A 27,705-nucleotide genomic window follows, 5' to 3' on the forward strand; every position below is an offset into this window, starting at 1 on the left:
AATCCACTGCTAAAGATTAGGAAGATCTTAGACAGTGAAATCTGCTCTTTTACACAGGATAACACACCGACCATAACATAAACATATCATTTTAGTCAACATACCGACAATTCATTTTCCATAAGATAGGAAAATGAAGACTGAAGTAAATAAAGACTATTGTTTTTTTTTTTATGAAAATAGCTAAGCTTAAATGTCTGTCATGCTATGACAGTGGACAAACTGTCACATGAATGAATGATTATAAAACAACACTATTATAAAATACAAAAATGATATAAGCAGTACATAATTTCAGCAAGCCCAATTGTGCACTCAATTTTACATGCTTTGATGATCTTAACATTTCAAAGGAATTTAATTGTATTATACGATTTCACTACCAGTAAAACATTGTTTAAACAGCTGACTACATTATTTGGTCATTTACTTTTATAGCCTTTCTGTAGCTCAAACAGTAGATCATGGTGCAAGTGACACCAAGGTTATGGCAAATGCTGTAAATGTAAATATACAGTATCTGTCCGGTTTGTTTTCAGGGGGAATATATAAATATGTGAACAACATAAATAAAATATAAAAATGTTTTCAGTGCAAGACTCAATAGACATGTGTTTACTTTTAACATGCTTTTTTTTATTTCTTTTCATTTCAAACAAGCAAAAGAGTACACCTTTATCAAGCAAAGAAAAAAGAAGAGACCTATAGATAAAATGCAAGAAATGTTAAACAAAGAATGTGCCATTTAAGGTAATTTCCGATTACAAATTTTCACTAAGATACTCGAGAGACATTTAGTTTTTGCTTGGGTTTGATGATTCACCGCTGCTGCTCACGGAAGTCCCAAGCTACGTTTTCTTGGGACGTTTTCAATGAGTGCGTCATTTACGTGACAGTTAGTTCTGCTACAGGAGCACTCTTCAACATGGATGTACGAGTGGGTTACTATGTCTCCATTTACGCAACCAAGATTCACTGTGCGATTACTTGAGCGTGTGGCCTGGCAGCAGCTACAGGAGGACAATCCAGGTACATTGTACCTATGTATGAAAGAGAAAAAAACATGTAAAGCATTTCAAATCGCTCACTTATGACTGTCTGTTTCAGTTAGGATGCTGCTTGTAGGTTTCGTAACAGAAACCTACTCACCTGCTAAAACTGGTACAGTCTCCACTACAAAATGTCAGGTCCATTTTCTTCTCTGACTGGCAGTCCATGTGATTTATGTAATCTCTAACAGTCTGTACTTTACATCCCTTAATTTGGTCCACACCTACAAACACAGGCAATTGAACGCGCAAGGATACGTTAATAATGGACTCAAATCACCAAATATTTAATCGTTTTCTTTTTAAAAATACTCACAAACACGGCAGCAGCCATCAGCTGACAGCTGAACTGTACCCTGTAGAGCGAATCACAAGGGCAGAATGTCATCAATGTGATTTAATCACCATTACTGGTCAGTATAACATGTAAATGTGTGTTTGTGTGATATTTGAAGTACTGACAGGCTGGCAGTTAGAAACGTTGAAAGGAGGGCACTGGACTGTGTATTTGTCAGTGATGAACTGTCCATTAACTTTAGTGCAAGTGATTCTGTCACAGCCCTGGTTTGTAGCAGGCAAAGAGGCTCCGTCCTATAAAGGAAAAGAGAACAAGTCAAATTCAGTTAAAGGACATTGCAAAAACATTAGATTTAGATTCAGGGAATAATTGCTTAAATTCAGCTGTTTCTCACACACTTTCAGAAAACTTGCGATAAAGTGTACAACTAATTTTATAATGCTTTTTTGTCCAGCTTGGTTTTTTTTTTTTTATTTTTTTTTTTATGACAGTTCACTTCTGTTGTATGGAAAAAAGCAGCACGAAAGGTTTCATTTCGTGTCCAAGGGCAAAATCGTTTTTGATATGAGGATAAGTTACAATTTTTTTTTAACATTTATAATTATTTACATTTTTGTCCTTTTCAGCCACACCTCAAGATGACTGAGCTTTTGACGTTTGACCTTACCTTTAGTATATGCTCGACACCATTGATGTTGATGATGCAGTGAGTTTGCACACACTTTCCACAGCATTCGTCCAAGCTTGTTTCAATATATTCATAACCCTGGGAAATATAAACATCAAATGAAGTCAACAGAATTAAACTTGTTCCTGAGACAAGCCGATCAGAAACGCGTCAAACAACTTACAGGTTTACATTTCTCATTGCACTGCACATATCCACATTTGATCTTGAACCACTGTGTTTTAGGATCCACATCCCATGTACAGCTACATTCCTGACAGGCAACGACGGGGATGTCGGTACCAGGCTGAGGGAAGAGAGTTGAGCGTGCAAAACTTTCATTAGGCTAATAATTATTTAAATATTTAAAAAAAAGAAAAAAACTTGAGATATTTGATTTTTAAAATGGTAATATTAGAGTCATTTTAGTTACCTCATACTCTTTGTTTTTGTGGACACAAACTTTCTTTGGCTCTAAGGAGGCAAACGACAAAAGATTACAAAACTATATAGAATGATATTCAAGGTGATACAGACAGCATCTGAGATGAAAACAAGCATAAGAATATCACAAAAATGAAGTTAAATGTGAATAATAGTGATACCGCATTTGACTTCTGGACAGCATTTTCCGTTAGGCACTTCCAGGACCGTCGCATATCCGACTCCACACTTTTTATCCAAAGGTGGGCAAATACTGACATCACAATCTACATCACGAAACATAGTAGAGGAGACTTTGGTGATGCAAACCTAAAGCAAACCCCTTTATAAACTGTAAATAAAGTCGTCTTACTGCAAACTTGTTTGCTGCAGCATGGATCTGAAGGATTGGTGACATTGACCAGCACAAAGCCGGGCTCAGTGCAGCTCTCAGGGTTCACATCAGAACACATCTTGGGCTTACACTTCACCGATTTGCTGGCCTTTTCACAAATACACTCTTCGCAGTTGTACTCGAAAACCTCATCAAACTGCCACAAAAAACAAAGAGGATTCAGTTATAAAGTCCTGGAGGTAATTCTTTAAAGTTGGCATTAAATATAAATTTACCCAATTGATTTTGTAAATGTGTGTTATAGATTGTTTTCTAAATGATTTATCCATGTTTACAGTTCATCCTCACCACAATGAAGTGCAAGCTTGTATCAATCCAATCCAATCCAATCCAATCAACAACTGATGATAGAACCAATTACCCACCCTACATATTTTTCTTTTCATTAATCCATTAAACTCTGATCAAAATAATACATAATATGGAAGAAAAGATCAGTCACTACTTAAGTTTTATTTACACTATTGTAATTTTTTGTTGGTTTGCCAGTGATAGAACCTCATAAGTGACCGATTTGAAGTTCTACATAGGCAGCTACTACAAATAGCGCAACTCACATAAAGAGTACTCATATTAGTATATTGCTAAGCTAAAATTTCAATCTAATAAGCATAAAAATGCATATCACACAATAATACTGATACCAATATAGTTACACTATTTTATGGATACTTTTCAGTACTGAATGAATTATAAAGATGAATTTAAGTCACAGTTCTCTCTCCAGTTCTATCATCCGCCATCTTGGATTCCTTTTTTCACTGAGATTGTCAGAATGCATTATGGAATTAATACATTTAGAACTATGAAATGAAATACTCATATTGAGTATTTTAAACACCGCCGTACCTCACGTGGTGTCCCAGAAGAGTCCAGGCATCCTAAAAATAAAAAGGGGAGAACAAAATCAAAATAAATGTTTTCAAAAAGTGGCCAAGACATGCAGGATGATGCAGAAAGGCACATGTTTTTTTTTATACATTTTAATTTGAATGCCTAATGCATACACACACACTTGAATTAGAGGCTTCTTACCGCATTTGTTCACACAGACTCCTACTTCCTTGTTGAAAAGCAATGTTCCCTCAGGACAGAAGCAGCCCTCCGTATGCACTGTAATGGTGCTCCGTTCAGGTCTGCAATTTAAATACATCACCTGAGATTCATTCCAATAAACGTTTAGGAACAAATCTGCATAACAGGCTTTATTAACTCTTAAACTGCATAATAATGTTGACAATTTTGAAGTACATACTGTATCTGCCATGTTCCTCAATACTGAATAAGCACTAAACTTTCATTTCCACAACTGTATAAATTATTTAAAAATGTGAATTAATGGGCATACATATCATCACAGCTTGGTGGCTCAGCTGGACCACAAGGATTGAAGACTTTATCTGCTGGACATTCAATATCTGGGGATGAAAAGACAAATAAACTTAAATAAACTCCATAGCTTCGAAGAATATTGGGTCCAAAAGTCTGAGTCTAAAATATAAAAAAGGAATTTAAACCCAAAAAGGTAAAAAAGAAACTATGTGGGGTTTTGGAAAAAGTAAAGAAACAATATGATATCAAATGCAACTTACTGCAAAGGTTAGTGTAGTTCCTCCAGTGTATGCAGACCCCTAATTGAGAGCAAGCCCTTGCGTAGCTCTGCAGACTGGTACACACCACGGCAGGGTTGCTCATATGACAACTATCATATTGACAACCTAAAATGAAGTTGTCAGGGGACACATGGGAATGGCATGCTTCGAACAACCTGAGGAAGACAGTAGTAGTAAATATCACTTTGGAAGCTCTGTTTATTGAAATTTATAGTTAAAACACCACACAGAATCAACTCACTCGCTACCGAGGAGGTTGCATTCAGGATGGGCCTGGCATGGCTTAGGTGTAGGTTTAAGATCACCCCCAACTGTAGGCAATGCAGTTGGTGGAGTGCAACTTTCACCATTCACTCCACTGGCTGGCCAGTAATCCGCCATCACTGCACAATCGTTCACCAAGATCCGTCCAGGGATCATGCAGTCATCAGCTCTGTTGTTGTTGCATGTTCCTTAGTGAGAATTATTTGGAATTATTTAGATGAAAAAATGCATAAAAACAAACCCCTTGTACACCATCCACATTGTGATGTCACCATCCATACAAAAATCAGGGGGTGGCTAACTTACCACAGTGACCTTGTGTGTTGTTTCCAAAATGCTGGAATGGCAGGTTGATGCCAAAGCCAGTGGCTCCAAATGTTATATCAACACCCAGCTGTGGAATACTCAGGAACAAGTCTAGGCCTGAGCTTATAACCCTCACACCATTAAAAGCATATGGCAGACGTAACTTAACATTGTCCTTAGTAACCTGTTAGGACAAGATACAATTACAAGAAAAACATAAGATACTTATACTGCAATGCACAAAAAGAACGTTTCATCATTACAAATCTAGAAAGTCTCACCTCTAGCTCTGCACCTCCGATGAGATTATGATTTGTAAGTGTTATGACTAGATTGTTGTAAGACACAATAATGGATCTGGGACAGGATACATGCTCAATAGGGTCACAGTATACATTGTCAATGTAGATCTTTAAATGGTATTTGGGCTCAATTTCCTCCATTAATATATAAGTGCAGTTTCCTTGATAACTGTAGAAAAGTCCATCAAATGTGATGTAATGCGGGTCACCCCAGCCTTCACAAAAGCCTACGAACAATAACAAAAAGCCTTCAGATATTTGAACTGAACAAGTTACCTGAATTTGGTCAATACTGTGTATATTAACTGTTGACATTTGAAGAATTAAAAATACAACCACTTTTTAATTGTAACCTGTGACAGGCAAGCAGATGCCAATTACGATTCTTTTTATTTACTTGCGCCACATCAAAGCACAGACTTGATGAAACCTAAAATAATCACGCATAATACCTTCATTGTTTTCTTTTTAAATGATTTTAAAAAATATTTTTCTTCCTTTAAAACATTAGATGTTCAAGGTGGAAAAAACAAGCATTTTCAAGTAATACATTAAAAATTTAAAGCACTTTTGAAATCATGAAAGCATAACTGTTCACATCAAGCACATTGGGCTTGGAAGGACATCACTGCTATTAATTTTAATGATTAATGAGTCAAATATAAAAATTGTGAAGACTAGTATACTCACAGTCACATTGGTAATACTGGCAGCAGTAATGCTCATCATACACAAGCACAGGTTTTTTGCCATTTTCACAGGTGATGTTCTGCAATGGAGGGCATTCAAATGGGATAATTTCAATAATGTTGTCTTCTATGCACCTCGCCATGGTGCAGTTACACAGGAAGAAGGTCTCGTTTGTCTGGTGATAATGAAAAATGTGCTGGAATTAGAAAGACTGACACATGCAAAATCACAATGTAGCCTATGATGTTTTCTTGGAAATTTAAATGGGATCATGGATAGTCTTAAAAGTACATTTCTACTTTAGAAAAAAAAAATTCACACCACTTATATTTAGGCCAAAATTAAATGAAATTATATTTAAAAAAATTACGTTTTTTTCCCATGGAGGGCAGTCATAGGGCTTAGTTGGAGTTGGTGTAGATGTAAATGATGTTGTAGATTTTATGGTAGTTGTTGGGTTAGGGGTAGATGATGTGGTAGGTCCTGGTGTTGTTGTGGGAGGTTCTGGTGTTGTAGTAAACTTTGTGGTAGTCGGTGTAGGGGTAGATGATGTGGTAGGTCCTGGTGTTGTTGGAGGCTTTGTGGTAGTTGTTGGTGTAGGGGTAGATGATGTCGTAGGTCCTGGTGTTGTTGTAGGAGGCTTTGTGGTAGTTGTTGGTGTAGGGGTAGATGATGTGGTAGGTCCTGGTGTTGTTGTAGGAGACTTTGTGGTAGTTGTTGGTGTAGGGGTAGATGATGTGGTAGGTCCTGGTGTTGTTGTGGGAGGTTCTGGTGTTGTAGTAGACTCTGTGGTAGTCGGTGTAGGGGTAGATGATGTGGTAGGTCCTGGTGTTGTTGTAGGAGACTTTGTGGTAGTTGCTGGTGTAGGGGTAGATAATGTGGTAGGTCCTGGTGTTGTTGTGGGAGGTTCTGATGTTGTAGTAAACTTTGTGGTAGTCGGTGTAGGGGTAGATGATGTGATAGGTCCTGGTGTTGTTGTAGGAGGCTTTATGGTAGTTGTTGGTGTAGGAGTAGATAATGTGGTAGGTCCTGGCGTTGTTGTAGGAGACTTTGTGGTAGTTGTTGGTGTAGGGGTAGATAATGTGGTAGGTCCTGGTGTTGTTGTGGGAGGTTCTGGTGTTGTAGTAGACTTTGTGGTAGTCGGTGTAGGGGTAGATGATGTGGTAGGTCCTGGTGTTGTTGTAGGAGTCTTTGTGGTAGTTGTCGGTGTAGGGGTAGATGATGTGGTAGGACTTGGTGTTGTTGTGGGAGGTTCTGGTGTTGTAGTAGACTTTGTGGTAGTCGGTGTAGGGGTAGAGTATGTGGTAGGTTCTGGTGTTGTTGTAGGAGGCTTTGTAGTAGTTGTTGGTGTAGGGGTAGATGATGTGGTAGGTTCTGATGTTGTTGTAGGAGACTTTGTGGTAGTTGTCGGTGTAGGGGTTGATGATGTGGTAGGACCTGGTGTTGTTGTGGGAGGTTCTGGTGTTGTAGTAAACTTTGTCGTAGTCGGTGTAGGGGTAGATGATGTGGTAGGTCCTGGTGTTGTTGTAGGAGGCTTTGTGGTAGTTGTTGGTGTAGGGGTAGATGATGTGGTAGGTCCTGGTGTTGTTGTGGGAGGTTCTGGTGTTGTAGTAGACTTTGTGGTAGTCGGTGTAGGGGTAGAGTATGTGGTAGGTTCTGGTGTTGTTGTAGGAGGCTTTGTAGTAGTTGTTGGTGTAGGGGTAGATGATGTGGTAGGTTCTGATGTTGTTGTAGGAGACTTTGTGGTAGTTGTCGGTGTAGGGGTTGATGATGTGGTAGGACCTGGTGTTGTTGTGGGAGGTTCTGGTGTTGTAGTAAACTTTGTCGTAGTCGGTGTAGGGGTAGATGATGTGGTAGGTCCTGGTGTTGTTGTAGGAGGCTTTGTGGTAGTTGTTGGTGTAGGGGTAGATGATGTGGTAGGTCCTGGTGTTGTTGTAGGAGACTTTGTGGTAGTTGTCGGTGTAGGGGTAGATGATGTGGTAGGACCTGGTGTTGTTGTGGGAGGTTCTGGTGTTGCAGTAAACTTTGTCGTAGTCGGTGTAGGGGTAGATGATGTGGTAGGTCCTGGTGTTGTTGTAGGAGGCTTTGTGGTAGTTGTTGGTGTAGGGGTAGATGATGTCAAAGGTCCTGGTGTTGTTGTAGGAGGCTTTGTGGTAGTTGTTGGTGTAGGTGTAGATGATGTGGTAGGTCCTGGTGTTGTTGTAGGAGACTTTGTGGTAGTTGTTGGTGTAGGGGTAGATGATGTGGTAGGTCCTGGTGTTGTTGTGGGAGGTTCTGATGTTGTAGTAGACTCTGTGGTAGTCGGTGTAGGGGTAGATGATGTGGTAGGTCCTGGTGTTGTTGTAGGAGGCTTTATGGTAGTTGTTGGTGCAGGGGTAGATGATGTGGTAGGTCCTGGTGTTGTTGTAGGAGACTTTGTGGTAGTTGTTGGTGTAGGGGTGGATAATGTGGTAGGTCCTGGTGTTGTTGTGGGAGGTTCTGGTGTTGTAGTAGACTCTGTGGTAGTCGGTGTAGGGTTAGATGATGTGGTAGGTCCTGGTGTTGTTGTGGGAGGTTCTGGTGTTGTAGTAAACTTTGTCGTAGTCGGTGTAGGGGTAGATGATATGGTAGGTCCTGGTGTTGTTGTAGGAGGCTTTGTGGTAGTTGTTGGTGTAGGGGTCGATAATGTGGTAGGTCCTGGTGTTGTTGTGGGAGGTTCTGATGTTGTAGTAAACTTTGTGGTAGTCGGTGTAGGGGTAGATGATGTGGTAGGACCTGGTGTTGTTGTAGGAGACTTTGTGGTAGTTGTCGGTGTAGGGGTAGATGATGTGGTAGGACCTGGTGTTGTTGTGGGAGGTCCTGGTGTTGTAATAAACTTTGTCGTAGTCGGTGTAGGGGTAGATGATGTGGTAGGTCCTGGTGTTGTTGTAGGAGACTTTGTGGTAGTTGTTGGTGTAGGGGTAGATAATGTGGTAGGTCCTGGTGTTGTTGTGGGAGGTTCTGGTGTTGTAGTAGACTTTGTGGTAGTCGGTGTAGGGGTAGATGATGTGGTAGGTCCTGGTGTTGTTGTAGGAGACTTTGTGGTAGTTGTCGGTGTAGGGGTAGATGATGTGGTAGGTCCTGGTGTTGTTGTAGGAGGTTTTGTGGTAGTTGTTGGTGTAGGGGTAGATAATGTGGTAGGTCCTGGTGTTGTTGTGAGAGGTTCTGATGTTGTAGTAAACTTTGTGGTAGTCGGTGTAGGGGTAGATGATGTGGTAGGTCCTGGTGTTGTTGTAGGAGACTTTGTGGTAGTTGTCGGTGTAGGGGTAGATGATGTGGTAGGACCTGGTGTTGTTGTGGAAGGTTCTGGTGTTGTAGTAAACTTTGTCGTAGTCTGTGTAGGGGTAGATGATGTGGTAGGTCCTGGTGTTGTTGTAGGAGGCTTTGTGGTAGTTGTTGGTGTAGGGGTAGATGATGTGGTAGGTACTGGTGTTGTTGTAGGAGACTTTGTGGTAGTTGTCAGTGTAGGGGTAGATAATGTGGTAGGTCCTGGTGTTGTTATGGGAGGTTCTGGTGTTGTAGTAGACTTTGTGGTAGTCGGTGTAGGGGTAGATGATGTGGTAGGTCCTGGTGTTGTTGTAGGAGTCTTTGTGGTAGTTGTCGGTGTAGGGGTAGATGATGTGGTAGGACTTGGTGTTGTTGTGGGAGGTTCTGGTGTTGTAGTAGACTTTGTGGTAGTCGGTGTAGGGGTAGAGTATGTGGTAGGTTCTGGTGTTGTTGTAGGAGGCTTTGTAGTAGTTGTTGGTGTAGGGGTAGATGATGTGGTAGGCTCTGGTGTTGTTGTAGGAGGCTTTGTGGTAGTTGTTGATGCAGGGGTAGATGATGTGGTAGATTCTACTGAAACTAAAGGTGCTCCTGTAATAGGCGTTTTTGTTCCTTCAGTTCTAATAGACGGTTCTGTGGTAGGTTCTGGTCTAGGGGTAGATGATGTGGTAGGTCCTGGTGTTCTTGTGGGAGGTTCTGGTGTTGTAGTAGACTTTGTGGTAGTCGGTGTAGGGGTAGATGATGTGGTAGGTCCTGGTGTTGTTGTAGGAGGCTTTGTGGTAGTTGTCGGTGTAGGAGTAGATGATGTGGTAGGTTCTGGTGTTGATGTGGGAGGTTCTGGTGTTGTTGTAGACTTTGTGGTAGTCGGTGTAGGGGTAGATGATGTGGTAGGTCCTGGTGTTGTTGTAGGAGGCTTTGTGGTAGTTGTTGGTGTAGGGGTAGATAATGTGGTAGGTCCTGGTGTTGTTGTGGGAGGTTCTGATGTTGTAGTAAACTTTGTGGTAGTCGGTGTAGGGGTAGATGATGTGGTAGGTCCTGGTGTTGTTGTAGGAGACTTTGTGGTAGTTGTCGGTGTAGGGGTTGATGATGTGGTAGGACCTGGTGTTGTTGTGGGAGGTTCTGGTGTTGTAGTAAACTTTGTCGTAGTCGGTGTAGGGGTAGGTGATGTGGTAGGTCCTGGTGTTGTTGTAGACTTTGTGGTAGTCGGTGTAGGGGTAGATGATGTGGTAGGTCCTGGTGTTGTTGTAGGAGGCTTTGTGGTAGTTGTTGGTGTAGGGGTAGATAATGTGGTAGGTCCTGGTGTTGTTGTGGGAGGTTCTGATGTTGTAGTAAACTTTGTGGTAGTCGGTGTAGGGGTAGATGATGTGGTAGGTCCTGGTGTTGTTGTAGGAGACTTTGTGGTAGTTGTCGGTGTAGGGGTTGATGATGTGGTAGGACCTGGTGTTGTTGTGGGAGGTTCTGGTGTTGTAGTAAACTTTGTCGTAGTCGGTGTAGGGGTAGGTGATGTGGTAGGTCCTGGTGTTGTTGTAGGAGGCTTTGTGGTAGTTGTCGGTGTAGGGGTAGATGATGTGGTAGGTCCTGGTGTTGTTGTAGGAGACTTTGTGGTAGTTGTTGTTGGTGGTGTACAAATGAAACAGCAGTAAACCCTTATTTCATAGTCAAAACATTTGTAGGGGCGGGAATTCTGTTGTTTTTTCTTACACATTAATCCATTTGAAACATTGCACTGGGCAACTTGTTTTGTTTTATGAATATAATCTTCAAAGGTCATGTTACGTTCGGCCACACCCCTACATTCAATATTTTCTGGATGTTCACAGATCTGTTTTCCACTTCCTGCAATATTTTCATAAGTCTCCAAGTCATCCCATCCTCCTAATGCAGGATTATATACATTAAACCATTCAGACCACTCACATATAAGACATTCTGTCGTAGTCTCAGCTGTTGTAGATGAAAATGTGGTAGTTGTTGGTGTAGGGGTAGATGATGTGGTAGGTTCTTGTGTTGATGTGGTAGGTTCTGGTGTTGTAGTAGGAGGCTTTGTGGTAGTTGTCGGTGTAGATGATGTGGTAGGTTCTGGTGTTGTTGTGGGAGGTTCTGGTGTTGTAGTAGACTTTGTGGTAGTCGGTGTAGGGGTAGATGATGTGGTAGGTTCTGGTGTTGTTGTAGGAGGCTTTGTGGTAGTTGTTGGTGTAGGGGTAGATGATGTGGTAGGTCCTGGTGTTGTTGTAGGAGGCTTTGTGGTAGTTGTCGGTGTAGGGGTAGATGATGTGGTAGGTTCTGGTGTTGTTGTAGGAGGTTCTGGTGTTGTAGTAAACTTTGTGGTAGTCGGTGTAGGGGTAGATGATGTGGTAGGTCCTGGTGTTGTTGTAGGAGGCTTTGTGGTAGTTGTTGGTGTAGGGGTAGATGATGTGGTAGGTCCTGGTGTTGTTGTAGGAGGCTTTGTGGTAGTTGTCGGTTTAGGGGTAGATGATGTGGTTGGTCCTGGTGTTGTTGTGGGAGGTTCTGGTGTTGTAGTAAACTTTGTGGTAGTCGGTGTAGGGGTAGATGATGTGGTAGGTCCTGGTGTTGTTGTAGGAGGCTTTGTGGTAGTTGTTGGTGTAGGGGTAGATGATGTGGTAGGTCCTGGTGTTGTTGTAGGAGGCTTTGTGGTAGTTGTCGGTGTAGATGATGTGGTAGGTTCTGGTGTTGTTGTGGGAGGTTCTGGTGTTGTAGTAGACTTTGTGGTAGTCGGTGTAGGGGTAGATGATGTGGTAGGTTCTGGTGTTGTTGTAGGAGGCTTTGTGGTAGTTGTTGGTGTAGGGGTAGATGATGTGGTAGGTCCTGGTGTTGTTGTAGGAGGCTTTGTGGTAGTTGTCGGTGTAGGGGTAGATGATGTGGTAGGTTCTGGTGTTGTTGTAGGAGACTTTGTGGTAGTTGTCGGTTTAGGGGTAGATGATGTGGTTGGTCCTGGTGTTGTTGTGGGAGGTTCTGGTGTTGTAGTAAACTTTGTGGTAGTCGGTGTAGGGGTAGATGATGTGGTAGGTCCTGGTGTTGTTGTAGGAGGCTTTGTGGTAGTTGTCGGTGTAGGGGTAGATGATGTGGTAGGCTCTGGTGTTGTTGTGGGAGTTTCTGGTGTTGTTGTTGTTGTAGTAATGATACATTCCTCCACACAGATCTGATTTTTTTCATCATAAATAGGCTTATCTTCTGGACATTCTGGATAACATCCTGAAAATAATAATAATAATCATGAAATAATGGGGGAAAAAATTGTATCCTCCGGGATTAGAAACTAATCATTCCACTGCTATTTTCTTTAATGTATGTAACTGGACAAAATGAGAAACACTATTTCATAAGAGTACACAAACAGGCACATTCTAAAATTTTAAACATGAAAAATGCTGGCATCTCAGTGTGCCCCAGTTTATAAATTAGATGTCTACCAGTACATTAAAGGTCCTTGCAGACTGAGTCCAAAATGTTCATATGCATTTTTTCGTATTCGTCATTCGGTGGCTCTAAGTCACAGGTGTCAAACTTTTCAAATAAGCCTGAAGGACTTGATTAGCTGATCAGGTGTGTTTAATTAGGGTTGAAGCTAAACTCTGCAGGGCTGTGGCCCTCCAGGAACTGAGTTTGACACCCCTGCTCTAAGTTGTCAAAACACCTCTCAAAATGCTTGCTACAGATGCGAAAAATCGCAAAATTCTTAACTTGTTACCAGGGCTTTAAATGTGGGGGTACGTGGTTGGGTGGAGTCCAGGGAATGAATTTCGAGGGGGGATGGTGCTCAAGTTCACTTTTTAGGAAAATGAAAGGGAATTCTATCTTTTATTCACTCAATAGCTTACAACAGCAAAATTCAGAATCCAAATTCAGAACAAAAATACAGTGCAATAAAAGATATATAATAAATAAACGCAGCAGTATTCTATGGTTGGTTGCGCAATGTCAACTTTCGTGACTGGCCATGATATATGCAGGTTGCAGCCAATGGTTCAGAATAAATGTTTGGAGGAAGCATGAAATATGTTAAATGTTTTTATAGATTATAGAATATTTTATATTTAAATACATCTGAAAGGTCGTTGAAAGTAATGTATACATTTTTTCTAAATTAGAGTCCCCGCCATTTCCAGCCACTGGTTACTAGCAATTAGAAATAATACTTTTACACAAAAAAAAATTTTCTATTACTTTCCACCAAAATGCTTTTTTTTTTATTATTTTATTCCTTGAACCATTTCTAATCCCAGTTTAGCACTAAATATACGCTAAGGCCTAAAGATATCCAGTGTGTGTACACTCAGTCTTCAGAAATGCACTCACCTTCCAGGTTGGGTAAAGTGTTATTGCAAATACCATCAGGGTTGAGACAGGTTTTGTAGCAAGGTGTATGACAAGGACTGTAGTGCCATGTGCATTCTCCTGGTTCATTGTAGTAGTCACAGTACACAGCTAACAGAGGAACATGAATATAAGTATGAACATGTACAAACAGACTAAACGAAATGCAATAAAATGGCAATGCATTGTTCAAAGAAAGGTTACAGATTTAAGATGTGCACTAGAATTAAAGATGCTTACGGCAGATCTCAGGTGTTCTCCAAACGACACAAACACCTGCATCATTGCAAGCTTGAGCGTAAGCTGCCACAGCTGTACAGAAGCATTCACAATCTCCACCTGCATCACACGCGCACGAGTCCTTGACACAGTTCTCATAATATGGGTTTGGATCCACCTGTGGGAACATGTTATGATGTTGGATTCTTATATACCACATTACAGGAAACTTCGATTTATCAACTCAAAATGCTTTCCATCTGTACCTTGTTATGGCAGTCTTTGAACGTAACTTCCTTTATGATGCTACATTGTATTTTTGCCCATGTCTCTCGATTGGGGGTCTCAAGGCACGGGTTAAAGTCTGGTTTTGCATCAGGGCAGGTGCTTAACACTTTCCAGCTGTCCACAAACTCCATTACATTTGTAGTTGGCAAATTTCCCTGAGTGGTAAAGTCATCTTTTCCATTCCCATTGAAATTTCCACACAAGCCACAAACGTCTCCCTGCGAAAATATAACGAAGCACAGAGGTTGCGCTACAAATAAATTATATTGAGGGACCTATATAATTGTCTGGAAATGTCAGTGCAAAATATGAAAAACTGCAGAACATGATTCATGACTTCAACTCACCCTGTGCTGAGGTTGCAGAATGATGCGGACGGTGGTTTTGCGGTCCCACAAAATTGTCAGTCCGATGTCAGCATCAATGACAAGGTACATCCCAACGTTTCTCTCATTGTACTTGATCTTTGGACCACTTCCAGTATCAGTGGCTGTCACAGTCCCATCAGAAAGCAGTAGCCAAGTCCTCTGTGTGTGAGTGTGTGAGAGAAGTTAGAAAAAATAAACAAAAATGACACTGTATGATAGATAAAATTAAAGAGTCATGAAACACCCAATTTCAGCACAGGTCAGTTCTCAAAACAGATATTGCATCCAGTGAGTGACATTCACTCGATATTGCTTTCAAATGTTAAAGAAAATAGGGCAAAAATACTTTATAGGCCTTTTAAATGAAAAATTGATGCGTGCCATTATCTTATACCATATGTAAAAATGTTAACATGCTGAACAGCTTGTGTTAGTATTTAATGACCCTTTAGAAACATCTTTTATTTTACTCTGAATGAGCATGAGACCTATGCCTGCAGCCTTACCCCCAAAAGTATCCCTACAGCCTTTGAACAAGTGGTTCCTGTTGTTCCACAAGGCATGTTTTCGGTAATCACGTGAAAATTGCCAGTTTTATTTCCACACTTATTCTGTAAAACAAGAGAGCGTGACCTTTTACCTCCTGAAGGAAGAGGTTTATTTGTAACTTTATTTTCATGAAGTCTGTGACCAAATGCTGTTGTGTCCACCCATAGATCATACCTGAGCAGCAATATAACTGCAGTCTCCCCTGAAGCCAAATCTTTGCTGATCGAAAGTTTTATAGTGTCCGCTGCCGTATATGGTACATATGCCTGGACATTTATTATGTGTACATTTCCATTTTCCCCGTTGACAAGTGCTGCAAATATAGAGGTAGAATTAAATCTTTTGTCATTCTACAGTATAATACTAATTGATCATAAAAAGCTAATTAGTGTATTAACTCATTGTTCAGGTTTTTTATAGCAATTTAACTTTAATGTGTCAATGGGTGTTTTACACAGGGTTAATATCATTAACTAAAAGAATAAATAAATAACAAATATTTAAAAAAATACTTTTTATTCCAGCTAGTTGCAACATTTCTAATTTCCATATAGTTGAACTAGTTTAGTACTAAAATAAATAAAATTGAATAAAAACTATATAGATAAACAAAAACAACTAAAATGATAAAAACACAACCCCAAAAATGTATAAACCTTTAACTAAAATGAAAAATACATCAATTAAAACTAATTCAAAATATTAATAAAAATATATAATATTATATAAATAAATTAAACTAAAATAACCCTGGCTTTACACACCATTTATTGCAATCTACGGTTATCTCAGATCCTGGTGCATAAAAATGTCCATCATGTTTACATGGGCAGTTATCCGGTTTAACACAGTGTCCTCTGCCATCATCCAATAGACCTAAAGGACACTGGCAGCCAGATTGACAGTCCAGTGAGAACTGGAAAGAAGGGAGGAGAACACAAAAATAAGACCACCAGCAAAATCAAGCGATCGACTTTGGGAAAGAAAGAGAAGAGATGCTGGAAACTATGGACTCACACAGTCAACTTCCTGTTGTGAACAAGTCTGTGCACACTCCAATCCATGTTCATCTTGGCCTGCTGTGCTGCAGTTGAAGAAAATCTTTGGAGAGGAACATCCTGCAAAAGACATCAGACACAGATGATGCACCATTCATGTACTTTTTATATCAGAAACCATATTTAAAGAACGTTCACAACAGATGTTGAGCAATTTACTATAATGTACTATTAGTGCTAGACTGATACAACAAAAAGACTTTTAGTTTTTAGTAAATATATAAAATCATTTATAATTGTTACATTTGTATTTATTATTATGTAAAATTATATTATATTATTATGTATTGCAGCATAGTTATTTAGAATCTTTAAGTTAACTTGCGCATCATCATTTATATCTGCCATCGGCCACCTTGTTCTCTAACATATCGGCAATGGCCAATAAAAAAACAAAACATATCAGTTGACCACTTTTTACTGTTGGTTTTCAAAACCTTGGTTAGTCAGTTAATTCCAGTTTCACATTTGACAAGATAACTCTGTAAAGCCTTACTAACAGATGTCATGATCGGTTGTTCCATGTATTGGTTATAGTTAGTCCATGTATGATGTAAACCAAAAGCATACTTATTTAACATGCAGTAGATGAAAGTAATTTTTCATACCAAGAACTTGGGTTTTCCAGGAACGACAGTGGAACTTTCCATTGATGCAAACACTGGACAGAGAAATAAGATCAAACTGTCAGACTGTCTATTACATTTATAGTTTGTAAAGTTCTAGGGCACTAATAATAATACTATCATCCACTTACCAGTGTTCATCCCTAATGGTGACAGACTTGCCAGGATGGATTTTCTGTCCGTTGTGGTAACATGGACATTTTTCCATAGGTACACACAGTCCATTCTCATCCTGGTAGAGTCCATCTGGACATGCACATCCATCAACAGGCAAAAAGTCAACGCTGCAGCTTTGGCGCTCAGAGGCGAGAGAAAGACAGGTACGCTGGCAGCTCTGCAGCTGATAGGAGTAGTTCTGCGATGCTGGGCAGTTCTCTGTATACTTCTCTGTGGGGATCAGTTTGAAGGGAATGCGTTGTAAAAGTGCATGTAGCAAAATGGCAAGCATTCTTCTAATCTTCTAGCTTAAATAAGGGGTTTATGAACTTTTTCAAGGACATCCAAATATGATTTAGGACATACGAAGGATGCCCTTCCTAAACTATAAAAGCATCTATAGATATATTTTATATACTTATATATTATGTGAAAAATGGTGAGCATTATATTATTAAGCCATGTTGTTTTCTAAATTAAATAATCAGCTTTCATATTATCATTGTACTACAACTAAACTAAATGAATTATTAAAATAATATCTGGAAAATATTTATTTTACTTTTAATGTTAGATGCAAACCTAATTCAAATGTATTTTATATGACGTTTTTATAATAAACTTTGCTCTAGTGCCAAGGAAAAACTCCCAAGAAATATGTTCCAAATACAAACTATTGTACACTTGCAACGAATGAGGGATGAGCATTTTTCCTCTACAAAATTATATAGATTTCTTTGTTAGTGTGAAAAAACAATTCACACTGCACCGACAGATGGCGCCCGATGGCATCAATTGCCAGATTAGAGACATTCCACGATCCGGCAAATGCCTTTTTAACATAACGATTCAATCAGCGAAAACGAGAGACAATCAACGCCGAACACATCTGACAAAACCCGACGAAAGTCTCTGTTGCCGTCTGTCGGTGCAATGTGAATTGTCCTTAAACAATCACAATAATCACATGGTCTATAGAAAACATAATAACAGTAATATACAGTTTTTACTTTTTAAATAGACTTGTAAAAAAAATGTTATACTGAAATTTTCCACAGACCACAACCTGGTTTGAAAACCCATCATCTGTCTGCCAAATAAACAGCTTTCAGCCTTCTTACCACACACAATTCCTCGCCAGCCTTGGAGGAATATTCCTTTAGCTGCACAGGCCCGGGCGTATGAGGAGAACACCGTACATAAACATTCCTCACTCTTCTCACAGGTACAGCTGGAGTATTTGCATCTCTGAAAACACATAGACATGTTGTGTCACTGCTTATTATGAGAGGTTGAGTAACATTCATTACAATAAGGAAAATTGTACAGTTCTCAAGGTTTCCTGTTTCAGATCATACTTTGTAGTAGCTGTCTGGATTGACAGTGGTGTGACATTTGGCAAAGAGGCTCTCCTTGTCCTTCATCTTGGAACACCAGTGCTCAGCAAAGTGCTCTAAAGGCATCATAACATATGGTATTTTATGCAAAACTCTTACTTAACAAAAAAAATGCATATACAGTATAGTAACTTAAAAGTTGCACCAACTGATGTTAAGTGGCAATACTTGCAGATACAAAAGTATTGGAAGTATACTATATCAAAAGTATTATTATATACAGTTTGTATAAGTGTGGTTTTCGGTCACATGAGAATGCACAGTGGTGCTCCTGTGCACCTTTAAAGGGAACCCATTTTGCCCCTTTTTACAAGACGTTATATAAGTCTCAGATGTCCCCAAAATGTGTCTGTAAAGTTTGACCTCAAAATACCCCACAGATCATTTATTATTCCACGTATTATTAAATTTTTGAGGGGAAGGAAAAACATGCTGTATTCGTACATGTATCTTTAAATGCAAATTAGCTGCTGCTCCCTGCCCCTCTTTCCATAAGAGGGCGGAGCCTGTACAGCTCGTGCTTCAGATACGCTGCCAAAAACTAAAACATCCGTTTGGTTTTGATTACCATACTGACTTTGGATGCATAAAGTCTCTCACCGCTGTCACTGCTGTAGGAACAGGGGTCGTCCATCCTCTCATAACGGTCGGGGCAGTTGGAAAGGGCCTTCCAGGCGTTTGCAAAGGAAACTGCTGTACCCTCCACCACTCCCTGAGGGGTCTTCAGGTCATCAGACAGCACTTTGTTAAAATTTCCACAGAGACCTGCACAAACACACAAATGGCGCACCATTGGCCATCGTGATGGATTTACTTCTTAGTTTAGATTTTTCTTGCTTTTTAAGACAGAGGTCTCACCACAAGTCTTGCCCTTGAAGATTTGTTCCACAGTGATGTACACCTGCATAAGAGGCACCAGCTGTATCTGCACTTGCAGCCCAAAGGTGGTCTGAAGTATGATGTGAAATGATGACGGCCTGAACACTGTGAAGTCAGCTGGAGGAAAAGAGTCAAAGAGTTTGAAAAATATTTCATATATATCTTTAGCACACAGGCTTTAAAGCACAGAAACAAAAAAAAGAGCTTCTTATTCCTCACCTGTCATGTAAGGAAGTGAAACTTCTGCATTGTGTTGTACCGTCCCATCAGCTTTAATAATCAGAGGCTGAAGAAGAAAGCACACATAGTTTTATTTTGCACAAGCTACATTTCTGTTTAAATGTTTGGAGTCTGAACATTAAAGAAACAATTTTACAAAATATTTAGTTTAAATCTAGTTTAAAGCTGTTCTTGTGAACTTTCTATTCGTCAGAGAATACCAAATCAGCATATTACAATGATTTCTGAAGGATCGTGTGACACTGAACACTGAATAGTCAGCTTTGTCATTTACAGGAATAAATTACATTTTAAAATATATTAAAATGAAAAATAGTTTTAAAGTGCAATCATATTTCACAATTTTACAGTTTTTACTGAATTTGTGATCAAATAAATGCAGCCTTGGTAAGCATAAAATACTTTTGAACTTTCAAAATATTTTTTCAATCATTTTTTCAAAAAATCCCAAACCTTTTGAAAGGTAGTGTATTATGTAGGCTACATCTCATTACTTGTTCATATTGCCTAAAATGGACGGTTTGCTATAAAGGACAAATATACAAGACTTTTGTGTTGTTGTTGTGGAAGTAGATCATTATACACACATTTTTCTTGTCGTTGTCAAACAGCACCACAATAGATTTCAAACAGGTGTCCGTTTCATGAGTAAAACAAGGAACAATCTGAGCCAATATGATGAACTTGGACTCCTTACAGTCCTACAAAAACACAAATGCAAAAGTTTACTTTTATAAGGATTACACATATTCCTAATGGATACAAACAAAATAAATCAGAAATGTCTTTGCAACAACAGAAGATGTAATTAGTAACTACAACACGCTTACTTTTGAGAGCACATAGTTGCAGTCTCCATGGAAAGTGAATTCTTTCCCGTCGTAGGTGGTGAAGTGAGATCCTTCCTCCACTGCGCACAGGCCAGGGCCAGGCATACTCATACAGATCCAGTTTCCCTCCTCACATATACTGAATTACACAATATAATGACAAACAGACACAGTAAACAACAAGCTTTAGATGCCAGGATGGTAAACTACACTTCTGCTGTTTTATTATACATTTTTATACATTTTTCCCATTGATCCAGTGTCATCATAATTTAGCATTTAGTCTGGCATATGCATTTAATACTAATATTACCAAATATTTCTATATATGAGTAGTAAAATACATGAGATATATAAAGAGTCACAGAATGCACTAGGATAAAAAAACAGAAGTGCTACAAACATTTTACTTAGTTATCCTTATATTCCTATTACAGATAGGTTTCATTACCATTCTTCCTCGTCTTTGCGAAGAACCTCTCCTGTGCTGTAGACGCGGTCATGCTTGCACTGACACTTTTCTGCTGGGATGCAGCCCGTGTTTGAAATGTCATCAAACACAGTTCCTATAACAAAAACAGTGCATTAATATCACCTTTATGTGGTTCTTTATTTTTTTTAAAAACCCAACAACATACATTTCCAGTCAAAAGTTTGTTTTTTTAAATGTTTTAAATGTTTTTGAAAGAAGTCTTTTTTGCTCACCAAGGCTACTTTATTTAATTAAAAATACAGTAAAAACAGTAATATTGTGAAATTACTCCATTATTCAGTGTTACACGATCATTATCAATGAAAACAGTTGTCCTTTAATGCATAGAAAGTTAAAAAGAACAGCATTTATTTGGAATATAAATAATTTGTAACATTATAAATGCCTTGTCACTTTTGATTAATTTAATGCATCCTTAAAGTCCACATGAAATCAAAATTGACCATATTTACTTTGTTTGCCTAAATTGATCGTTTTGTGGTGAACAATTCATCCATGCAAGTCAATCCACACAAAAAAATGTTTTGGCTTCATAATCTTTAATCAAAATCTGAAAATGCCCCTCCCCTCTGCATTGGAGGACCTTCCCTGATGACGTAGGTTTGAGGACTTGGGTTGGGAAACGCTTAACCACTCCCCTCAAACCGTTAGTCTGCTATGAGCGAGAGATGGAGAGGAGGAGCGCTAGAGTAAAACCCTGCCCTCTGTTCAATATTCCTTTTTACTGGGAAATACGTCACAACACTGGAGAAAAGTCGTTTGCAACTTCCGGTTCACGCGGACTTTAATGAATAAAAGTAAAAAAAAAATTCTGACCTCAAACTTTTGAACAGGATCAATAAACACTTTTTATATTATATAAATACTCGTACTGACCTGGTGGGCAGAAGCAGCCATCGATGTTGTGTTCCTCACACAGTGTGTTTGTGTCTTTGTGTGAGCATGTGTCCATACAGGGAGAGCTGCTTTCAGAATGTACCATATTGTAGGGGCACGTCACAGCTGCATGGGAATACAAGTCATACAGAGACTTAAACTGTGTCTACGCTGGACGTGACAGTTGTCTTGAGGCTGTCTACACAGGATGTGACAAAGCGACCGCTGCGTCCTTCGTATCAGAAGTATCGCGAGTGCTGGAAGTACGTATAAAACGGAGCGTCAGTTTACTGTCTGGAATTTGTCGCGTCGCTTCTCGCCGCACCCAGTCTAGACAGCATCTGATCATAATGGGTTCTATTTGCTTTTGTCATGTCGTGTCGCAACACTCACATCTGGTGTAGACACGGTGTTAGAAAATTATGATAAGAAAAAAAAAGAAGTCAAAAACCAGTTTTAATTATTACAAAAATAATAATTTCAGAACTTTTATTCTATTCTTTCAATCTTTGGATGTGTCTATCTATATTTTATATTCGTTTTTTAAACATTAATTCAAAGAGGAAAATTGCCTGGATTCCTCTTACTGTAGCTGTGTAAACGATTAAAAAGAATTATATACAAAAGGATACAAAGCAAAGAAAACACTCAAGATAGAACAATCCTATAATTTTCACCAGAACTCCGATGTATTTCTTACCACAGAACTTTGCTGTTCTCCAGGTCGGCGGAGATCCTCCAGCATGCGAACACTGACGTGAATATTCAGACAAAGTCGCACAGAGTGCGGTGGTGTTTTTGTCTTCGTCTTCAGGTTGACGTGAACAGATATCATTTGTACAGGCCTTGATATATGGCTCAGGTTTCAAAACCCAGCTACAAGAAGACCACTTCTCATCCTCCAAAAGGTCTGCACAATCTGCCCGCTGTTGTGAAAAGGACATGGAACATCTTGAACCTCAAAGGACCAAATTAACAAAACTGGAATTCTGAGTTGCTGTAGCTGGAGTGATTAATAGTTTCATTTGGAATAAACAACTTTTTTCTGTATCTTACATATTTTTCACATTGGTCCACCACATTTTTTTGCTCATCGATGTTTTCAAAAGGATCTTCGCAGTTATGAGTTGGGTTGGGAACTCTGTGCTTATTTCCAAACTCAGTATATCCAACCCTCCGTCCTGTATTAAATAAGATAAGATATAGACACTTGATCTTCTTAGATATTCTTAAACTGCTTGGATTTTTCATCAGATTAGGAAAACATGAGGATTTGTCATTACTGTATTTGGTAATCATTTTGGGGGGTCAGTTATGAACAGTAAAGTAAGAAATCAGACTGTAAAAGTAACTTACCGGATTCAATGAACTCACTATAAACTGGAAGTCCATTAAAATCGCCACACAGTCCACAAGTGCGATTGGAATATTTGGAGTCAAGTTCCACCTAACACAATACCACACAAAACTTCTTGGTTAGATCATTTGACTTGGTATTTTTGGCCATTCGGACATAAAGTCAGTACTAATAGTTGAACACTGTACAAAAACACTGGAAAATGGAATAGACATCACTTGTATTCAGTCTTGTGTAAAAAAAAAAAGCCAGTGCAAGGCCTTGGGACCAGTAACATGGTATAATGATGGCCTCAGTTAATAATACTATGTTACTAAATTATTACCACATTCATATACCATGGTATTTGCACGGTACTCCTTTTTGTAGGTATACACCAGTGAATATTGCAAACTTGCAGACTGAAATTCACTGTTGGTAATAACCATGTTCATAAGGATACAAATGCAGATATTTCAATGTGTAACAGAAAATTGCCTTATATAGCATTTCATTTCACATGTTGCAGTGTTTGCACAACATGCTAAATCATTTACTGATAAGTCACTCCCTTGAAAGGTCTGCTGGCGGTTTCCTGTGGCGTAAACTAGTTTTTCCTCAGTTAAACACTGTCATATTGTGTAATAAATACTCAAAAAAGTGCTTTACTTTATATTTTTTACCAAATCAAAAACTGTATTATTAGAATATTTAGGTATGAAACATGGTTATAAACATAAAATGTAATGTCTCAGTCAAACATCTGCTTCATTTACATTTAAAAGTTCTATCAATCATTTATGTCGCCCGCGGCCCGCCTGTCTGAGCGCTTATCCAATCATCATACAGAGAAGCCTGGCGCTTACGTAGGACACTTTTTACAGTCTATGGTAGAGCATTGCACAGTAAAAAAAATATATATATTTTTTTCTATCCAAAAACCAAATCTTACGATTTCACTAACAAATTACTCATATGAGCCGGTTCTTTTTAATAAATCAAAAACATACATCAGCAGTGGCTGATTCAATAATAGATTACTTGTACTGAATGAGGCAGTTTTATTCATCAATCATTCAAAATAGACTCAAGTTATTGTTTTGAAATAAGTTCAGTGTATTTTAGGTTTGTAAAACTTAAATCAGATTATCCACATAAAAATCTATAGTAAAATTTGTTTTGAACTCATATCGAGCCACATAACCTCACCATAACTGCATCCTCTTTGTTCCATGTGACACTGATGCCCATTTTGGAATAGAGCCTGGTGTAAATTGTGTTTTCTTCCACAAGGATCCCTGAGATATGCACGGGCAGTGTTACTCTGAAAAATGAAAAAAGATTCAAATGAAAAATTGACCAAACAGAACACATTTTAAAGCCTTTGCTGTGGGAGCAAATAAGCAGCAGTTGGGTTCCCCAGAATCTTACTTTTCTCCATTGATCATGACCTGTGTCTCTGTCAACTCAACGGCGATGTCACTGATACTAACTGATACCCTGCTGATCTTCGGGCCATTGGTGTGTTCTGTTCTCTTCACATGAACCGAGAACTGGCGAATGAGGCTTTGGCAGTCAGACACCAGGTTATACTCGCACATGCCTGGGAACTGATAAACGTCCCCATCGAACGTCTTGAAGTGGAAGTTTCCCCACATGCTGCAGATGCTGTTGACATGGTTACTGGGATAGACTGCAAAAAAAAAAAAAAGGGAGAAAACAAAGATTTGCAATTAAAAGAAATGTGAGTTTTTAATACAGAGATAAGAAATTATGTAAGTGCAGCCTTTTCAAAGGTTGATCAACGATATAATCTAAGTGTATGAGAACGAATATGCTTATATATGCTTACAGTAGTTACTTTATTTCCATTTTAATGTCCTTAAACACTAATTTGAATAACAATTACGCGTTCTGTTTGTAAACTCAATTCAAATTCAGGGATTCATGATTTGTTAACTTTTACATTTATGCAAAAACATAAAATGATAAAAAAAAAGATGATCAAGCGACATTTCAAGTTATCGTGAAGGAAAGTAAATGAAATTTTGACATTTTTCACAACTGACAATATTTAGTAACTTCTAAAGCAAGTCACCAATGGAGCTGATAGTATCAGGTTCAAGTGATGAAACTATGACGTTCGCAAATGCTATCAGGTGGTTGGTTCCTTTTTTTTCAGATGCTGAAACTGATGCGGTTTCCAACCACAACATCATGCTATTTGACAAGATAGTTTCAGGTTTAATTTATTTTAAAACACATTTCAGATATTGGATCTGGAGTATAAAAGCTTACAAATGGAATATCGACTGCCAATACTACTTATTAATTTAAAAAAAATAAACTAAAATAAAGGAAGTCTTTTTAAGAGGACACCAAATGGTAACTAATTTTTTTTTATTTTTTTTAAGTATTAAGTAATTTCTGATCGTTGTTTAGTTGCAGTAACATAATTAAAGTCATAAGAACAGGATTTAATTAAAACTATTTTAAATGAAATAAAATATTACAATAAATAATAAGGAAATAAGAATAAAGAAACTTAAACTTATTATAAACTTAAACTTAAAAAAAAAGGAACCCCTACTCAATAACCATTTTAAGTATTGGAGGTTATTAACCAAAAGTTAACTCTTACTCTTCTTTGAATGAACCTGAATGAATTAAATAATTTCTGATTGTTGTTTAGTTGCAATAATATAAATGTATATACATTGGGAAATAATTGAAACAAATATTAAGTTAATAAAAATAATTAAAACCATTTTAATAACATAAGGAGACACCACCCTGAAGAACTCAAGAATAGTTAAACTCTTACCGGTCTTTGAATGCACCTGAATGCCGGTAAGCGCCAGAAGTAGTATGCAGACTGCAGATGTTCTCCACTCCATGGTGGGAGGTGAGAAAGGTCTACAGGTAGAGCTTCAGTACTGTTAGATTTCTTTTCATACGCTCTTTTATATCATTTCTCATTTACCACCCTGCAGGGAGGGTCTACCAGCCTTCGCATGTCATAGAAAAAACCGCTGACCTGGTATTACAAAAGTCCAGAGATGGCATTGTGTGTGTGTGTGTGTGTGTGTGTGTGTGTGTGTGTGTGTGTGTGTGTGTGTGTGTGTGCGTGTGTGTGCATGTGCGTGTGCGTGTGTGGCAGATCGGCCTCTCTGAACGATGTTTGATGAAAATGTATGTAATGAATTTCATATTTACGGCAGGGTGTGAATAATTTACAGCTTCTGTGTACATATATGAGGAGGATTAGTAAAACTAACGTTCACTACTAAAACCTGCAAAATAAATATACAAAACATGATTAATAAACCATTTAGCAGCTGATTTGGGCAATGAAATGAAGACTAATGGTTAAAATGATTGTCTTGTGTAAATACTGTCTTTAGTGTCCTGAGCGGACATATGGTATGGATTTCTCAAGTAGGATATGATCATAAATGTCAAATGAATCAAATTTTCCATCAAGCTGTTTCTTGACAAGGTGCAGCCAAATGCCAGTACATTTCAAGTGACCACGTATGATTGCGTGTGAGCTTTGAACATCCTGTCTGTGATGCAGACAATTTGACGTGCAGCATCTTTGCAGGTACACAGGTGTGTCTCAAGCTCCTGAATGCCACCTGTGCTTTCATGAATTAAAACAAACACTGACCATCTGGCAGCGGTCATATCCTGATCCTTTTTCTAGTTAAAGATTTTTGCCTTGTGAGAAATGTGATGTCATCCATAACTATCTATGGGTTGCTATAGAATGCTAAGATATATGTACAATATATGTGTACAATAAAAATGTTCGGAAAAATACCATTACAATGTCCAGAAATCAATTTCAATAGTACATTGTTTAATTTGCCATTTAAAGAGATCTACTAATATATATTGTTAGTAACAAGAATTTTCACGTGAATAAATCCATAGATCCACAAATATATATTTTGTGCTTTCATGGGTTAATGCCAGAACTTTTGCCAAGCGTGTCAGAGGTTCTGGGTTCTAATCCTCACTCATATATTTTTTTTTTCTCATCAAAACCGAATATGTTAATCAGTGGTTGTATATCAATCTATAAAAAACAACACATTTCAGCGCTAGAACGCCTCTTGTTTGACAAACAAACAAAATGAATGCCCTGTACATGCCTATGTACATCTGTGCCGCGAGATGTTTCAAAAAGTGGTCGGGACAATATCGACCCTGGCAAAAACCCATATTGCTCCGCGACGTGTCTGTCAACGATGATCACTTTGGCCAGGTGGAATTTATAGCATAGGGGGCGGGACGCTTAAGATTCTAGAAAGCATTTGATTGGGCAGAAGATTTTTTTTTTATTGCAGACAGAACAAGTAACAAACATAGCATAGCATACAATATTACAAAACAAAGAGTGACATTAATTGGTAGCAGGGGATCCAAAAATAATATCAAAATATTTTAAACACGTTAATGACTTTTTGTTTTTTAACAATTTCAGTGAAGACATGAAACAATCAAATTCTAATTTAAACATCTACAATACTGGGGATGAATTTAAATATTTTTGTTTATGAATATAAAATTTTGCCAACAGTATAAATAAATTAACAATGTATTCAAGACCTTTGTTAACTTTGTTTTCATAATACACAATAATATCTTTTAATGTAAAATAGTATTTAATCTTTGCTAAATTAAAGATAAATTCTGCCAATTCCATCCAGAAATTTTGGATAATTTTGCATTCGAAAAACA

At 38.4% G+C, this 27,705-nt stretch overlaps 1 protein-coding gene across 1 annotated transcript; it reads right to left on the reverse strand.

The window, feature by feature from the left end:
* Positions 1-614: 614 nt before the first annotated feature.
* Positions 615-25,946, reverse strand: muc2.1 (mucin 2.1). Its single transcript, XM_084094313.1, has 43 exons — positions 25,784-25,946; positions 24,391-24,652; positions 24,169-24,283; positions 22,980-23,070; positions 22,680-22,804; positions 22,324-22,549; positions 21,624-21,749; positions 20,706-20,820; positions 20,255-20,393; positions 20,012-20,125; positions 19,404-19,470; positions 19,164-19,301; positions 18,906-19,070; positions 18,267-18,361; positions 18,030-18,156; positions 16,884-17,139; positions 16,735-16,787; positions 16,086-16,186; positions 15,833-15,984; positions 15,243-15,381; positions 15,026-15,130; positions 14,499-14,678; positions 14,130-14,369; positions 13,885-14,041; positions 13,627-13,755; positions 6,398-12,522; positions 6,028-6,202; positions 5,317-5,564; positions 5,036-5,219; positions 4,707-4,917; positions 4,445-4,620; positions 4,201-4,270; positions 3,888-3,988; positions 3,702-3,733; positions 2,811-2,988; positions 2,620-2,724; positions 2,448-2,488; positions 2,199-2,321; positions 2,015-2,113; positions 1,512-1,640; positions 1,366-1,405; positions 1,150-1,273; positions 615-1,040 (listed from the first exon to the last, which is right to left on the reverse strand). Exons 1-43 carry the CDS (start codon positions 25,854-25,856, stop codon positions 833-835), a joined length of 11,859 nt encoding a protein of 3,952 aa, XP_083950439.1. The 5' UTR covers positions 25,857-25,946; the 3' UTR covers positions 615-832.
* Between the last annotated feature and the right edge of the window lie 1,759 nt (positions 25,947-27,705).

Source organism: Abramis brama (genome assembly GCF_963993115.1).
Source record: "Abramis brama genome assembly, chromosome: 20".
NCBI classification, from domain to species: Eukaryota; Metazoa; Chordata; class Actinopteri; order Cypriniformes; family Leuciscidae; genus Abramis; species Abramis brama.

What these genes read in the sequence shown, in the direction of transcription:
- muc2.1 (XM_084094313.1), bottom strand. Translation starts at nt 25,856, where the DNA reads ATGGAGTGGAGAACATCTGCAGTCTGCATACTACTTCTGGCGCTTACC. An exon ending in GTCATGATCAATGGAGAAAA is followed by an intron (nt 24,284 to 24,390) that starts GTAAGATTCTGG and finishes TTCATTTTTCAG; the next exon opens with AGTAACACTGCCCGTGCATA. An exon ending in ACCGTAGATTGCAATAAATG is followed by an intron (nt 15,382 to 15,832) that starts GTGTGTAAAGCC and finishes CTATATTTGCAG; the next exon opens with CACTTGTCAACGGGGAAAAT.